At 56.7% G+C, this 18,808-nt stretch overlaps 1 protein-coding gene across 5 annotated transcripts in view; it reads right to left on the bottom strand.

Annotated features, from left to right (window-relative positions):
• Positions 1–18,808, bottom strand: part of LOC116938094 (fascin-like) — a 69,500-nt gene that overhangs the window by 13,340 nt on the left and 37,352 nt on the right. For all 5 annotated transcript variants that reach the window (XM_076064782.1, XM_076064783.1, XM_076064784.1 and 2 more), the window contains 4 exons: positions 15,612–15,825; positions 12,410–12,590; positions 10,870–11,023; positions 563–684 (listed from right to left, as the gene is read on the bottom strand). In XM_076064782.1, coding sequence (XP_075920897.1) covers positions 563–684; positions 10,870–11,023; positions 12,410–12,590; positions 15,612–15,825 — 671 coding nt within the window. The remainder of the gene's footprint in view (positions 1–562; positions 685–10,869; positions 11,024–12,409; positions 12,591–15,611; positions 15,826–18,808) is intronic.

Genomic DNA, 18,808 nt, shown 5'->3' on the forward strand with positions numbered 1-18,808 from the left:
GTGTGTAGTGTGTACTGTGTAGAGTGTACTGTGTGTGTGTGTAGAGTGTACTGTGTGTGTGTGTACTGTGTGTGTGTGTGTAGTGTGTACTGTGTGTGTGTGTGTAGTGTGTACTGTGTAGAGTGTACTGTGTGTGTGTGTGTAGTGTGTACTGTGTGTGTAGAGTGTACTGTGTGTGTGTGTACTGTGTGTGTGTGTGTAGTGTGTACTGTGTGTGTGTGTAGTGTGTACTGTGTAGAGTGTACTGTGTGTGTGTGTGTAGTGTGTACTGTGTGTGTAGTGTGTACTGTGAGTGTGTGTGTAGAGTGTACTGTGTGTGTGTGTGTACTGTGTGTGTGTGTGTAGTGTGTGTAGAGTGTACTGTGTGTGTGTGTGTAGTGTGTACTGTGTGTGTGTGTGTAGTGTGTACTGTGTAGAGTGTACTGTGTGTGTGTGTGTAGTGTGTACTGTGTGTGTAGAGTGTGTACTGTGAGTGTGTAGTGTGTGTACTGTGTGTGTGTGTGTGTATATACTGTGTGTGTACTGTGTGTGTAGTGTGTGTACTGTGTGTGTGTGTTGCTACCGGCTGTGTCGGCCGTGGCCTGTAGCTGCCCGTTCTTCTTGGCCGTGACGAACTTCCCCCCACGGACTTGGAGGGCGACAGAGCGGCCTCGCCACAACACCTCAAACACAGCCGCACTGCTCCTACACACACACAGTGAGACACACACACACACACACAGTGAGACACACACACACACACACAGTGAGACACACACACACACACACAGTGAGACACACACACACACACACAGTGAGACACACACACACACACACAGTGAGACACACACACACACACACAGTGAGACACACACACACACACACAGTGAGACACACACACACACACACAGTGAGACACACACACACACACACAGTGAGACACACACACACACACACAGTGAGACACACACACACACACACAGTGAGACACACACACACACACACAGTGAGACACACACACACACACACAGTGAGACACACACACACACACACAGTGAGACACACACACACACACACAGTGAGACACACACACACACACACAGTGAGACACACACACACACACACAGTGAGACACACACACACACACACAGTGAGACACACACACACACACACAGTGAGACACACACACACACACAGTGAGACACACACACACACACAGTGAGACACACACACACACACAGTGAGACACACACACACACAGTGAGACACACACACACACAGTGAGACACACACACACACAGTGAGACACACACACACACAGTGAGACACACACACACACACAGTGAGACACACACACACACACAGTGAGACACACACACACACACAGTGAGACACACACACACACACAGTGAGACACACACACACACACAGTGAGACACACACACACACACACAGTGAGACACACACACACACACACAGTGAGACACACACACACACACACAGTGAGACACACACACACACACAGTGAGACACACACACACACACAGTGAGACACACACACACACAGTGAGACACACACACACACAGTGAGACACACACACACACACACAGTGAGACACACACACACAGTGAGACACACACACACACACACAGTGAGACACACACACACACACACAGTGAGACACACACACACACAGTGAGACACACACACACACACACAGTGAGACACACACACACACACACAGTGAGACACACACACACACACAGTGAGACACACACACACACACAGTGAGACACACACACACACACAGTGAGACACACACACACACACAGTGAGACACACACACACACACACAGTGAGACACACACACACACACAGTGAGACACACACACACACACAGTGAGACACACACACACACACAGTGAGACACACACACACACACAGTGAGACACACACACACACACAGTGAGACACACACACACACACAGTGAGACACACACACACACACAGTGAGACACACACACACACACAGTGAGACACACACACACACACAGTGAGACACACACACACACACAGTGAGACACACACACACACACAGTGAGACACACACACACACACAGTGAGACACACACACACACACACAGTGAGACACACACACACACACAGTGAGACACACACACACACACAGTGAGACACACACACACACACAGTGAGACACACACACACACACAGTGAGACACACACACACACACACAGTGAGACACACACACACACACACAGTGAGACACACACACACACACAGTGAGACACACACACACACACACAGTGAGACACACACACACACACACAGTGAGACACACACACACACACACAGTGAGACACACACACACACACACAGTGAGACACACACACACACACAGTGAGACACACACACACACACAGTGAGACACACACACACACACACAGTGAGACACACACACACACACACAGTGAGACACACACACACACAGTGAGACACACACACACACAGTGAGACACACACACACACACAGTGAGACACACACACACACACAGTGAGACACACACACACAGTGAGACACACACACACACAGTGAGACACACACACACACAGTGAGACACACACACACACAGTGAGACACACACACACACAGTGAGACACACACACACACACAGTGAGACACACACACACACACAGTGAGACACACACACACACACACAGTGAGACACACACACACACACACAGTGAGACACACACACACACAGTGAGACACACACACACAGTGAGACACACACACACACACAGTGAGACACACACACACGGTGACACACACACACAAACAGCGTGCGTCACACACACACACAGCGTCACACACACAGTGAGATACGTGGAGACACGTGGAGGACACAGAGAGACACGTGGAGACGCGTGGAGGACACAGGGAGACACGTGGAGACAGAGAGAGACACGTGGAGACACGTGGAGACAGAGAGAGACACGTGGAGACACGTGGAGACAGAGAGAGACACGTGGAGACACGTGGAGACAGAGAGAGACACGTGGAGACACGTGGAGACAGAGAGACACGTGGAGAACACGTGGAGACACGTGGAGACAGAGAGAGACACGGAGAACACAGGGAGACACGTGGAGACACGTGGAGGACACGTGGAGACACGTGGAGGACACGTGGAGACACGTGGAGGACACGTGGAGACACGTGGAGGACACGTGGAGACAGAGAGAGACACGTGGAGACACGTGGAGACAGAGAGAGACACGTGGAGAACAGAGAGAGACACGTGGAGACACGTGGAGACACGTGGAGGACACGTGGAGACAGAGACACGTGGAGACAGAGAGAGACACGTGGAGACACGTGGAGACAGAGACACGTGGAGACAGAGAGAGACACGTGGAGACACAGAGAGACACGTGGAGACACGTGGAGACAGAGAGAGACGCGTGGAGACACGTGGAGACACAGAGAGACACGTGGAGGACAGAGGGAGACACGTGGAGACACAGGGAGACAGAGAGAGACACGTGGAGACACGTGGAGACAGAGACACGTGGAGACAGAGCGAGACACGTGGAGACAGAGAGAGACACGTGGAGACAGAGAGAGACACGTGGAGACACGTGGAGGACACGTGGAGACACGTGGAGACAGAGAGAGACACGTGGAGGACAGAGGGAGACACGTGGAGACAGAGAGAGACACGTGGAGACACGGGGAGACAGAGAGAGACACGTGGAGACAGAGAGACACGTGGAGACAGAGAGAGACACGTGGAGGACACAGGGAGACAGAGACACGTGGAGACACGTGGAGGACACAGGGAGACACAGGGAGACAGAGAGAGACACGTGGAGGACAGAGAGAGACACGTGGAGGCACAGAGACACAGAGAGAGACACGTGGAGACACAGGGAGACACGTGGAGACACGTGGAGGACACGTGGAGACACGTGGAGGACACGTGGAGACAGAGAGAGACACGTGGAGACACGTGGAGACAGAGAGAGACACGTGGAGAACAGAGAGAGACACGTGGAGACACGTGGAGACACGTGGAGGACACGTGGAGACAGAGACACGTGGAGACAGAGAGAGACACGTGGAGACACGTGGAGACAGAGACACGTGGAGACAGAGAGAGACACGTGGAGACACAGAGAGACACGTGGAGACACGTGGAGACAGAGAGAGACGCGTGGAGACACGTGGAGACACAGAGAGACACGTGGAGGACAGAGGGAGACACGTGGAGACACAGGGAGACAGAGAGAGACACGTGGAGACACGTGGAGACAGAGACACGTGGAGACAGAGCAAGACACGTGGAGACAGAGAGAGACACGTGGAGACACGTGGAGGACACGTGGAGACACGTGGAGACAGAGAGAGACACGTGGAGGACAGAGGGAGACACGTGGAGACAGAGAGAGACACGTGGAGACACGTGGAGACAGAGAGAGACGCGTGGAGACACGTGGAGACAGAGAGAGACACGTGGAGGACAGAGGGAGACACGTGGAGACACGGGGAGACAGAGAGAGACACGTGGAGACAGAGAGACACGTGGAGACAGAGAGAGACACGTGGAGGACGCAGGGAGACAGAGACACGTGGAGACACGTGGAGGACACAGGGAGACACAGGGAGACAGAGAGAGACACGTGGAGGACAGAGAGAGACACGTGGAGACACGTGGAGACAGAGAGAGACACGTGGAGGACACAGAGAGACACGTGGAGACACGTGGAGACAGAGAGAGACACGTGGAGACACGTGGAGACAGAGAGAGACACGTGGAGACAGAGAGAGACACGTGGAGGACACGTGGAGACAGACACGTGGAGACACAGGGAGACACGTGGAGGACACAGGGAGACACGTGGAGACACAGGGAGACAGAGAGACACGTGGAGACACGTGGAGACACGTGGAGACAGAGAGAGACACGTGGAGACACAGACACGTGGAGGACACGTGGAGACAGAGAGAGACACGTGGAGACACGTGGAGACAGAGACACGTGGAGACAGAGACACGTGGAGACACGTGGAGACAGAGAGAGACACGTGGAGACAGAGAGAGACACGTGGAGACAGAGAGAGACACGTGGAGGCCACGTGGAGACACAGACACGTGGAGACACAGGGAGACACGTGGAGACACGTGGAGGACACAGGGAGACCACAGGGAGACACGTGGAGACACAGGGAGACAGAGAGACACGTGGAGACACGTGGAGACAGAGAGAGACACGTGGAGACAGAGAGAGACACGTGGAGACAGAGAGAGACACGTGGAGACAGAGAGAGACACGTGGAGGACACAGGGAGACCACAGGGAGACACGTGGAGACACAGGGAGACAGAGAGACACGTGGAGGACACAGGGAGACACGTGGAGACACAGGGAGACAGAGAGACACGTGGAGGACACAGGGAGACACTGGAGACGCATGGAGACACAGGGAGACACGTGGAGACACAGAGAGAGACACGTGGAGACACGTGGAGACCACAGAGAGACACGTGGAGACACAGGGAGACAGAGAGACACGTGGAGACACGTGGAGACAGAGAGAGACACGTGGAGGCCACGTGGAGACACAGACACGTGGAGACACAGGGAGACACGTGGAGACACGTGGAGGACACAGGGAGACCACAGGGAGACACGTGGAGACACAGGGAGACAGAGAGACACGTGGAGACACGTGGAGACAGAGAGAGACACGTGGAGACAGAGAGAGACACGTGGAGACAGAGAGAGACACGTGGAGGACACAGGGAGACCACAGGGAGACACGTGGAGACACAGGGAGACAGAGAGACACGTGGAGGACACAGGGAGACACAGGGAGACAGAGAGACACGTGGAGGACACAGGGAGACACTGGAGACGCATGGAGACACAGGGAGACACGTGGAGACACAGAGAGAGACACGTGGAGACACGTGGAGACCACAGAGAGACACGTGGAGACAAAGAGAGACACGTGGAGACAGAGAGAGACACGTGGAGACACAGGGAGACACGTGGAGACAGAGAGAGACATGTGGAGGACACGTGGAGACACAGAAAGACACGTGGAGACAGAGAGACACGTGGAGACACGTGGAGACAGAGAGACACAGGGAGACACGTGGAGACAGAGAGACACAGGGAGACACGTGAAAACAGAGACACAGGGAGACACGTGAAAACAGAGAGACAGGGAGACACGTGAAAACAGAGAGAGACACGTGGAGGACAGAGAGAGACACGTGGAGACAGAGACACGTGGAGATACGTGGAGCCACGTGGAGACACAGAGAGAGACACGTGGAGACACAGAGAGAGACACGTGGAGGACACGTGGAGACCACAGGGAGACACGTGGAGACACAGGGAGACACTGGAGACGCATGGAGACACAGGGAGACACGTGGAGACACGTGGAGACACAGAGAGAGACACGTGGAGACACGTGGAGGACACAGGGAGACACGTGGAGGACACAGGGAGACACGTGGAGACCACAGGGAGACGCGTGGAGACAGAGAGACATGTGGAGATACATGGAGCAGCGTGGAGACACGTGGAGACAGAGAGAGACATGTGGAGACACGTGGAGATACGTGGAGACAGAGAGAGACACGTGGAGGACACGTGGAGACACAGAAAGACACGTGGAGACAGAGAGACACGTGGAGACACGTGGAGACACGTGGAGACCACAGGGAGACAGAGAGAGACGCGTGGAGACAGAGAGACACGTGGAGGACACGTGGAGACAGAGAAAGACACGTGGAGACACGTGGAGACAGAGACACGTGGAGACAGAAAGAGACACGTGGAGACACGTGGAGACAGAGAGAGACACGTGGAGACACGTGGAGACAGAGAGAGACACGTGGAGACCACAGGGAGACACGTGGAGACACGTGGAGACACGTGGAGACACGTGGAGACACGTGGAGACAGAGAGAGACACGTGGAGACAGAGAGAGACACGTGGAGACAGAGAGAGACACGTGGAGACGCGTAGAGACCACAGGGAGACACGTGGAGACAGAGACACGTGGAGACACAGGGAGACACGTGGAGACAGAGACACACGTGGAGGACACAGGGAGACACTGGAGACGTATGGAGACACGTGGAGACACGGGGAGACAGAGAGAGACACGTGGAGACACGTGGAGACGCGTGGAGACGCGTGGAGACACGTGGAGACAGAGAGAGACACGTGGAGACAGAGAGAGACACGTGGAGACACGTGGAGACACGTGGAGACAGAGAGAGACGCGTGGAGACACGTGGAGACAGAGAGAGACACGTGGAGGACACAGGGAGACAGAGAGAGACACGTGGAGACCACAGGGAGACAGAGAGAGACACGTGGAGACCACAGGGAGACGCGTGGAGACACGTGGAGGACACAGAGAGACACGTGGAGACAGAGAGAGACACGTGGAGACAGAGAGAGACACGTGGAGACAGAGAGAGACACGTGGAGACACGTGGAGACACAGAGAGACAGAGAGAGACACGTGGAGACAGAGAGAGACACGTGGAGACACGTGGAGACACAGAGAGACAGAGAGAGACACGTGGAGACAGAGAGAGACACGTGGAGACAGAGAGAGACACGTGGAGACACGTGGAGACAGAGAGAGACACGTGGAGACACAGGGAGACACGTGGAGACACAGGGAGACACGTGGAGACAGAGAGAGACACGTGGAGACACGTGGAGACACAGGGAGACAGAGAGAGACACGTGGAGACAGAGAGAGACACGTGGAGACAGAGAGAGATACGTGGAGACACAGAGAGACAGAGAGAGACACGTGGAGACAGAGAGAGACACGTGGAGACACGTGGAGACACAGAGAGACAGAGAGAGACACGTGGAGACAGAGAGAGACACGTGGAGACAGAGAGAGACAGAGAGAGACACGTGGAGACAGAGAGAGACACGTGGAGACACGTGGAGACACAGAGAGAGACAGAGAGAGACACGTGGAGACAGAGAGAGACACGTGGAGACAGAGAGAGACACGTGGAGACAGAGAGAGACACGTGGAGACAGAGAGAGACACGTGGAGACAGAGAGAGACACGTGGAGACAGAGAGAGACACGTGGAGACACGTGGAGACACAGAGAGACAGAGAGAGACACGTGGAGACAGAGAGAGACACGTGGAGACAGAGAGAGACACGTGGAGACAGAGAGAGACACGTGGAGACAGAGAGAGACACGTGGAGACACAGGGAGACACGTGGAGACACAGGGAGACACGTGGAGACAGAGAGAGACACGTGGAGACACGTGGAGACACAGAGAGACAGAGAGAGACACGTGGAGACAGAGAGAGACACGTGGAGACACGTGGAGACACAGAGAGACAGAGAGAGACACGTGGAGACAGAGAGAGACACGTGGAGACAGAGAGAGACACGTGGAGACACGTGGAGACAGAGAGACACGTGGAGACACAGGGAGACACGTGGAGACAGAGAGAGACACGTGGAGACACGTGGAGACAGAGACACGTGGAGACGCGTGGAGACACAGGGAGACAGAGAGAGACACGTGGAGACACGTGGAGACAGAGACACGTGGAGACGCGTGGAGACACAGAGAGAGACAGAGAGAGACACGTGGAGACAGAGAGAGACACGTGGAGACAGAGAGAGACACGTGGAGACAGAGAGAGACACGTGGAGACAGAGAGAGACACGTGGAGACAGAGAGAGACACGTGGAGACACAGAGAGACAGAGAGAGACACGTGGAGACAGAGAGAGACACGTGGAGACAGAGAGAGACACGTGGAGACAGAGAGAGACACGTGGAGACACAGGGAGACACGTGGAGACAGAGAGAGACACGTGGAGACACGTGGAGACAGAGACACGTGGAGACGCGTGGAGACACAGGGAGACAGAGAGAGACACGTGGAGACAGAGAGAGACACGTGGAGACAGAGAGAGACACGTGGAGACACAGAGAGACAGAGAGAGACACGTGGAGACAGAGAGAGACACGTGGAGACACGTGGAGACACAGAGAGAGACAGAGAGAGACACGTGGAGACAGAGAGAGACACGTGGAGACAGAGAGAGACACGTGGAGACAGAGAGAGACACGTGGAGACAGAGAGAGACACGTGGAGACACGTGGAGACAGAGAGAGACACGTGGAGACAGAGAGAGACACGTGGAGACAGAGACACGTGGAGACACAGAGAGACACGTAGAGACACGTGGAGACAGAGACACGTGGAGACACAGAGACACAGAGAGAGACACGTGGAGGCACAGAGACACAGAGAGAGACACGTGGAGACACAGGGAGACACGTGGAGACACGTGGAGACGCGTGGAGACAGAGAGAGACACGTGGAGACAGAGAGAGACACGTGGAGACAGAGACACGTGGAGACACAGAGAGACACGTAGAGACACGTGGAGACAGAGACACGTGGAGACACAGAGACACAGAGAGAGACACGTGGAGGCACAGAGACACAGAGAGAGACACGTGGAGACACAGGGAGACACGTGGAGACACGTGGAGGACACAGGGAGACACGTGGAGACACGTGGAGGACAGAGAGAGACACGTGAAGACAGAGAGAGACACGTGGAGACAGAGAGAGACACAGGGAGACACGTGGAGACGCGTGGAGACAGAGAGAGACACAGGGAGACACGTGGAGGACACAGGGAGACACGTGGAGACAGAGAGACACGTGGAGACAGAGAGAGACACGTGGAGACAGAGAGAGACACGTGGAGACGCGTGGAGACATGTGGACACAGGGAGACACGTGGAGGACACAGGGAGACACGTGGAGACACGTGGAGACAGAGAGAGACACGTGGAGACACATGGAGACAGAGAGAGACACGTGGAGACACATGGAGACACGTGGAGACACGTGGAGACAGAGAGACACGTGGAGACACGTGGAGACAGAGAGACACGTGGAGACACGTGGAGACGGAGAGAGACACGTGGAGACGGAGAGAGACACGTGGAGACACGTGGAGACGGAGAGAGACACGTGGAGACACGTGGAGACAGAGAGAGACACGTGGAGACAGAGACACGTGGAGACAGAGAGAGACACGTGGAGACAGAGACACGTGGAGACACGTGGACACGTGGAGACAGAGACACGTGGAGACAGAGAGAGACACGTGGAGACAGAGACACGTGGAGACACGTGGACACGTGGAGACAGAGACACGTGGAGACACGTGGACACGTGGAGACGCGTGGAGACAGAGAGAGACACGTGGAGACGCGTGGAGACAGAGAGACACGTGGAGACAGAGACACGTGGAGACACGTGGACACAGGGAGACACGTGGAGACACAGAGAGACACGTAGAGACACAGGGAGACACGTGGAGACAGAGACACGTGGAGACACGTGGAGACAGAGAGAGACACGTGGAGACACGTGGAGACACGTGGAGGACACAGGGAGACACGTGGAGACAGAGAGAGACACGTGGAGGACACAGGGAGACACGTGGAGACAGAGACACGTGGAGACAGAGAGAGACACGTGGAGGACACAGGGAGACACGTGGAGACAGAGACACGTGGAGACAGAGAGAGACACGTGGAGACAGAGAGAGACACGTGGAGACACGTGGAGACACGTGGAGGACACAGGGAGACACGTGGAGACACGTGGAGACACGTGGAGACACGTGGACACGCGTGGAGACAGAGACACGTGGAGACACGTGGAGACAGAGAGAGACACGTGGAGACAGAGAGAGACACGTGGAGGACACGTGGAGACACGTGGAGACAGAGAGACGCGTGGAGACAGAGCGGGAGTCTCACTGCGACGAGGCGGAGGCTTGGAGCCCACCGCTGGCCCCGCTCACGGCCCAATAGGAGCCTCCGAAACAGCGCAGAGACCAGCCGTCTGGAACAGCCTCCATCTGGAACGTCTCCGTCTCCCCCTCGTCCTCCTGGTTAGCAGAGATGTCCAGTCCTGAGACACAGTCAGAGAGACAGAGACACAGAGACAGAGTCAGAGACACAGTCAGAGAGACAGACAGAGACAGAGTCAGAGACCAGCCGTCTGGAACAGCCTCCATCTGGAACGTCTCCGTCTCCCCCTCGTCCTCCTGGTTAGCCGAGATGTCCAGTCCTGAGACACAGAGACAGAGACACAGAGACAGAGACACAGACAGAGAGACAGTCAGAGAGACAGTCAGAGACCAGCCGCCTGGAACAGCCTCCATCTGGAACGTCTCCGTCTCCCCCTCGTCCTCCTGGTTAGCCGAGATGTCCAGACCTGAGACACAGAGACACAGAGACAGTCAGAGACAGAGACACAGAGACACAGTCAGAGACACAGAGACACAGTCAGAGACAGAGACACAGTCAGAGACAGTCAGAGACATAGTCAGAGACCAGCCGCCTGGAACAGCCTCCATCTGGAACGTCTCCGTCTCCCCCTCGTCCTCCTGGTTAGCCGAGATGTCCAGTCCTGAGACAGTCAGAGAGACAGACAGAGAGACAGAGACACAGTCAGAGACACAGTCAGAGACACAGTCAGAGACCAGCCGCCTGGAACAGCCTCCATCTGGAACGTCTCCGTCTCCCCCTCGTCCTCCTGGTTAGCAGAGATGTCCAGACCTGAGACAGTCAGAGAGACAGGCAGAGACAGAGAGACACAGTCAGAGACACAGTCAGAGACAGAGTCAGAGACCAGCCGTCTGGAACAGCCTCCATCTGGAACGTCTCCGTCTCCCCCTCGTCCTCCTGGTTAGCAGAGATGTCCAGACCTGAGACACAGACACAGAGACACAGAGACAGTCACCCACACAGTCACCCACACAGTCACCCACACAGTCACCCACCCTGCCTGGCTGACACGGCTCTCCCACTAGAGGTGCTCCTCAGGGTGATTTGTGCACGTGACAGTCACCCACACAGTGACCCACACAGTGACCCACACAGTGACCCACACAGTGACCCACACAGTGACCCACACAGTCACCCACCCACACAGTGACCCACCCTGCCTGGCTGACACGGCTCTCCCGCTAGAGGTGCTCCTCAGGGTGATTTGTGCACGTGACAGTCACCCACACAGTGACCCACACAGTCACCCACACAGTGACCCACACAGTCACCCACACAGTCACCCACACAGTCACCCACACAGTGACCCACCCTGCCTGGCTGACACGGCTCTCCCGCTAGAGGTGCTCCTCAGGGTGATTTGTGCACGTGACAGTCACCCACACAGTGACCCACACAGTGACCCACACAGTGACCCACACAGTGACCCACACAGTGACCCACACAGTCAGTGACCCACCCACACAGTGACCCACCCACACAGTGACCCACCCACACAGTGACCCACCCTGCCTGGCTGACACGGCTCTCCCGCTAGAGGTGCTCCTCAGGGTGATTTGTGCACGTGACTCCTCCAGCACAAACAGCTCGTCCTTGGCCGGGCGCGACAGGGCAGAGGCAGACGCCGCACGGACGGATTTCAGGATCCCGGAGGGCCCCGAAGGGCACAAATAGCGTCCTTCTGTGTCCTGGGGAGGGGGGCACAGTGGGGGGGGGGGTCTAAGTGGGGGGCCCTGGTTGTCTCCGCCCCCCCCCACGCCTCTCACCTTGAAGGCCACGCTCCCCGCGTGGACCTCGAGCGTGAAGGAGGCCGTGTCTCACACAGTGAGGTCTCACACAGTGAGGTCTCTCACAGTGAGGTCTCTCACAGTGAGGTCTCTCACAGTGAGGGTCTCTCACAGTGAGGTCTCACACAGTGAGGTCTCTCACAGTGAGGTCTCTCACAGTGAGGTCTCTCACAGTGAGGTCTCACACAGCGAGGTCTCACACAGCGAGGTCTCACACAGTGAGGTCTCACACAGTGAGGTCTCTCACAGTGAGGTCTCACACAGTGAGGTCTCACACAGTGAGGTCTCACACAGTGAGGTCTCACACAGTGAGGGTCTCTCACAGTGAGGTCTCACACAGTGAGGTCTCTCACAGTGAGGTCTCACACAGTGGGTGTCTCACACAGTGAGGTCTCACACAGTGAGGTCTCTCACAGTGAGGTCTCACACAGTGAGGTCTCACACAGTGAGGTCTCACACAGTGAGGTCTCACACAGTGAGAGACCTCACAGTGAGGTCTCTCACAGTGAGGTCTCACACAGTGAGGGTCTCACACAGTGAGGGTCTCACACAGTGAGGTCTCACACAGTGAGGTCTCACACAGTGAGGGTCTCACACAGTGAGGTCTCTCACACAGTGAGGTCTCTCACAGTGAGGTCTCTCACAGTGAGGTCTCACACAGTGAGGTCTCACACAGTGAGGTCTCACACAGTGAGGTCTCACACAGTGAGGTCTCACACAGTGAGGTCTCTCACAGCGAGTCTCACCTTGAAGGCCACGCTCCCCGCGTGTCTCACACAGTGAGAGTCTCACACAGTGAGTCTCTGACCTTGAAGGCCACGCTCTCCACGTGGACCTCGAGCGTGAAGGAGGCCGTGTCTCACACAGTGAGGTCTCACACAGTGAGGTCTCACACAGTGAGCGTCTCACCTTGAAGGCCACGCTCCCCGCGTGTCTCACACAGCGAGTCTCACCTTGAAGGCCACGCTCCCCGCGTGGACCTCGAGCGTGAAGGAGGCCGTGTCTCACACAGTGAGGTCTCACACAGTGAGGTCTCACACAGTGAGGTCTCACACAGTGAGTCTCTGACCTTGAAGGCCACGCTCCCCACGTGTCTCTCACAGTGAGTGTCTCTCACAGTGAGGGTCTCTCACCTTGAAGGCCACGCTCCCCGCGTGTCTCACACAGTGAGTGTCTCTCACAGTGAGTGTCTCACACAGTGAGAGTCTCTGACCTTGAAGGCCACGCTCCCCGCGTGGACCTCGAGCGTGAAGGAGGCCGTGTCTCACACAGTGAGGTCTCACACAGTGAGGTCTCTCACAGTGAGTGTCTCACACAGTGAGGTCTCACACAGTGAGGTCTCACACAGTGAGGTCTCACACAGTGAGGTCTCACACAGTGAGGTCTCACACAGTGAGGTCTCACACAGTGAGGTCTCACACAGTGAGGTCTCACACAGTGAGGTCTCTGACCTTGAAGGCCACGCTCCCCACGTGTCTCACACAGTGAGTGTCTCACACAGTGAGTGTCTCTCACAGTGAGCGTCTCTCACAGTGAGCGTCTCACCTTGAAGGCCACGCTCCCCACGTGTCTCACACAGTGAGGGTCTCTCACCTTGAAGGCCACGCTCCCCACGTGTCTCACACAGTGAGGTCTCACACAGTGAGTGTCTCTCACAGTGAGTCTCTGACCTTGAAGGCCACGCTCCCCGCGTGGACCTCGAGCGTGAAGGAGGCCGTGTCTCACACAGTGAGGTCTCACACAGTGAGGTCTCACACAGTGAGGTCTCACACAGTGAGGTCTCTCACAGTGAGGTCTCTCACAGTGAGGTCTCTCACAGTGAGGTCTCTCACAGTGAGGTCTCTCACAGTGAGGGTCTCTCAGTGAGGTCTCTCACAGTGAGGTCTCTCACAGTGAGGTCTCTCACAGTGAGGTCTCTCACAGTGAGGTCTCTGACCTTGAAGGCCACGCTCCCCACGTGTCTCACGCAGTGGGTGTCTCTCACAGTGAGTCTCTGACCTTGAAGGCCACGCTCCCCACGTGTCTCACACAGTGAGGTCTCACACAGTGAGAGTCTCACCTTGAAGGCCACGCTCCCCGCGTGTCTCACACAGTGAGTGTCTCACACAGTGAGGTCTCACACAGTGAGGTCTCACACAGTGAGGTGTCTCACACATTGAGGGTCTCTCACCTTGAAGGCCACGCTCCCCGCGTGGACCTCGAGCGTGAAGGAGGCCGTGTCTCACACAGTGAGGTCTCACACAGTGAGGTCTCACACAGTGAGGTCTCACACAGTGAGGGTCTCACACAGTGAGGTCTCACACAGTGAGCGTCTCACCTTGAAGGCCACGCTCCCCGCGTGTCTCACACAGTGAGTGTCTCACACAGTGAGTGTCTCACACAGTGAGAGTCTGACCTTGAAGGCCACGCTCCCCACGTGTCTCACACAGTGAGGGTCTCTCACCTTGAAGGCCACGCTCCCCGCGTGGACCTCGAGCGTGAAGGAGGCCGTGTCTCACACAGTGAGGTCTCACACAGTGAGGTCTCACACAGTGAGTGTCTCACACAGTGAGGTCTCTGACCTTGAAGGCCACGCTCCCCACGTGTCTCACACAGTGAGGGTCTCTCACCTTGAAGGCCACGCTCCCCGCGTGGACCTCGAGCGTGAAGGAGGCCGTGTCTCACACAGTGAGGTCTCACACAGTGAGGTCTCACACAGTGAGTGTCTCACACAGTGAGTCTCTGACCTTGAAGGCCACGCTCCCCACGTGTCTCACACAGTGAGAGTCTCTCACCTTGAAGGCCACGCTCCCCGCGTGGACCTCGAGCGTGAAGGAGGCCGTGTCTCTCACAGTGAGGTCTCACACAGTGAGGTCTCACACAGTGAGGTCTCTGACCTTGAAGGCCACGCTCCCCACGTGTCTCTCACAGTGAGTCTCTGACCTTGAAGGCCACGCTCCCCGCGTGGACCTCGAGCGTGAAGGAGGCCGTGTCCCCGCGAGGGGGGCCCAGGGCCCCGTCCGCCCGCAGCGAGCGCCCGTCGCTGGCACGCAGCTCGTAGCGGCCATCCTCGCCGAACGCCAGCGACAGCAGCGAGCCCACGCCCCAAGGGACGTCGCACGACACGGACACAGAGTCGCCGCTCAGCTGCGCGTAGCTACGCGCGGAGACACGGAGAGACGCGGAGTCACACGGAGACACAGACACGCGGAGACACAGAGACACGGAGACACACACGGAGACACACGGAGTCACACAGAGACACACGGAGTCACACAGAGACACGCGGAGTCACACAGAGACACACGGAGTCACACAGAGACACACAGAGACACACAGAGACACGGAGACACGGAGACGCCGCTCAGCTGCGCGTAGCTACGCACGGAGACACGCAGAGAGAGACACGCGGAGTCACACAGAGACACACAGAGTCACACAGAGACACACACGGAGTCCCCAACGTAGCTACAGAGACAGAGACACACAGACACACAAAAGAGGCACGTGGAGACACAGACAGACACAAAGACACACAGAGACCCACAGAGACCCACAGAGACACACACGGAGACCCACAGAGACACACAAAGACACAGAGTCGCAGCTAAGTGCGCGTAGCTACGCGCGGAGACACACAGAGACACACAGAGACACACGGAGTCACACGGAGAGAGACACACGGAGACACACGGAGAGACACGGAGACACACAGAGTCACACGGAGTCCCCAACGTAGCTACAGAGACACACAGAGACACACAGAGACACACAGAGTCGCCGCTCAGCTGCGCGTAGCTACACACGGAGAGACACGGAGAGAGAGACACACACGGAGACACGCGGAGTCACACAGAGACACACACGGAGACACGCGGAGTCACACAGAGACACAAGGAGTCCCCAACGTAGCTACAGAGACACACAGAGACACACAGAGACACACAGAGTCGCCGCTCAGCTGCGCGTAGCTACGCACGGAGAGACACGGAGAGACGCGGAGACACACGGAGACACACGGAGACACACGGAGACAGAGAGACCCACAGAGACACACAGAGTCGCCGCTCAGCTGCGCGTAGCTACGCGCGGAGACACGGAGACACACAGAGTCACACAGAGACACACAGAGACACACAGAGACACACAGAGACACACAGAGTCGCCGCTCAGCTGCGCGTAGCTACGCGCGGAGACACGGAGAGACGCGGAGAGAGACACACGGAGTCACAGAGACACACACGGAGTCCCCAACGTAGCTACAGAGACAGAGACACACAGACACACAAAAGAGGCACGTGGAGACACAGACAGACACAGAGAGACACAGAGACCCACAGAGACCCACAGAGACACAGAGACCCACAGAGACACACACGGAGACCCACAGAGACACACAAAGACACAGAGTCGCCGCTCAGCTGCGCGTAGCTACGCGCGGAGACACGGAGAGACACACAGAGTCACACGGAGACAGAGATACGCGGAGTCACACGGAGACACACAGAGTCACACGGAGACATAGAGACACGCAGAGACACACGGAGACATACGGAGAGAGAGACACACGGAGACACGGAGAGACACGGAGACACACAGAGTCACAAGGAGACAGAGACATGCAGAGAGAGACACACGGAGTCACGCGGAGACACACGGAGTCCCCAACGTAGCTACAGAGACACACAGGGACACACAGAGTCGCCGCTCAGCTGCGCGTAGCTACGCACGGAGACACGCGGAGACACACAGAGACACACGGAGACATAGACACGCGGAGACACACGGAGACACACACGGAGACACGCGGAGACACAGAGACACGCGGAGACACACGGAGACACTGAGACACGGAGACACAGACGGAGACACACGGAGTCACGCGGAGACACAGACACAGAGACACGGAGACACACACGGAGACACGCGGAGACAGAGAGACCCACAGAGACACACAGAGTCGCCGCTCAGCTGCGCGTAGCTACGCACGGAGACACGCGGAGACATGCAGAGAGAGACACACGGAGACACGCGGAGACACGCAGAGAGAGACACACGGAGACACGCGGAGACACGCAGAGAGAGACACACGGAGACACGCGGAGACACGCAGAGAGAGACACACGGAGACACGCGGAGTCACACAAAGACACACGGAGACACACGGAGTCCCCAACATAGCTACAGAGTCACACAGAGACAGAGACACACGGAGTCACACAGACACGCGGAGACACACAGAGACACGCGGAGACACACACGGAGTCCCCAACGTAGCTACAGAGACCCACAGAGACCCACAGAGACCCACAGAGACACACAGAGACACACAGAGACACACGGAGTCGCCGCTCAGCTGCGCGTAGCTACGCACGGAGACACAGACACGGAGACACGCACGGAGTCACACAGACACAGAGACACACACAGAGACACACACGGAGTCTCCAACGTAGCTACAGAGACACACGGAGTCACACAGAGACCCACAGAGACACACAGAGAGACACATAGAGACACACAAAGTCACCTACTCAGCTGGGCGTAGCTACAGAGAGACACACGGAGTCACCTGACTCAGCTGGGCGTAGCTACAGAGAGACACACGGAGTCACCTGACTCAGCTGGGCGTAGCTACAGAGAGACACACGGAGTCACCTACTCAGCTGGGCGTAGCTACAGAGAGACACACGGAGTCCCCGACTCAGCTGGGCGTAGCTACAGAGAGACACACGGAGTCACCGACTCAGCTGGGCGTAGCTACAGAGACACACGGAGTCCCCGACTCAGCTGGGCGTAGCTACAGAGAGACACACGGAGTCACCTGACTCAGCTGGGCGTAGCTACAGAGAGACACACGGAGTCACCTGACTCAGCTGGGCGTAGCTACAGAGAGACACACGGAGTCACCTACTCAGCTGGGCGTAGCTACAGAGAGACATACGGAGTCACCTGACTCAGCTGGGCGCAGCTACAGAGAGACACACGGAGTCACCTACTCAGCTGGGCGTAGCTACAGAGAGACACACGGAGTCCCCGACTCAGCTGGGCGTAGCTACAGAGAGACACACGGAGTCACCTACTCAGCTGGGCGTAGCTACAGAGAGACACACGGAGTCACCTACTCAGCTGGGCGTAGC

This window comes from Petromyzon marinus, unplaced genomic scaffold, assembly GCF_048934315.1.
Source record: "Petromyzon marinus isolate PM22_M1 ecotype Great Lakes invasive population unplaced genomic scaffold, UKy_Petmar_22M1.pri1.0 PM_Scaffold_72, whole genome shotgun sequence".
NCBI lineage: Eukaryota > Metazoa > Chordata > Hyperoartia > Petromyzontiformes > Petromyzontidae > Petromyzon > Petromyzon marinus.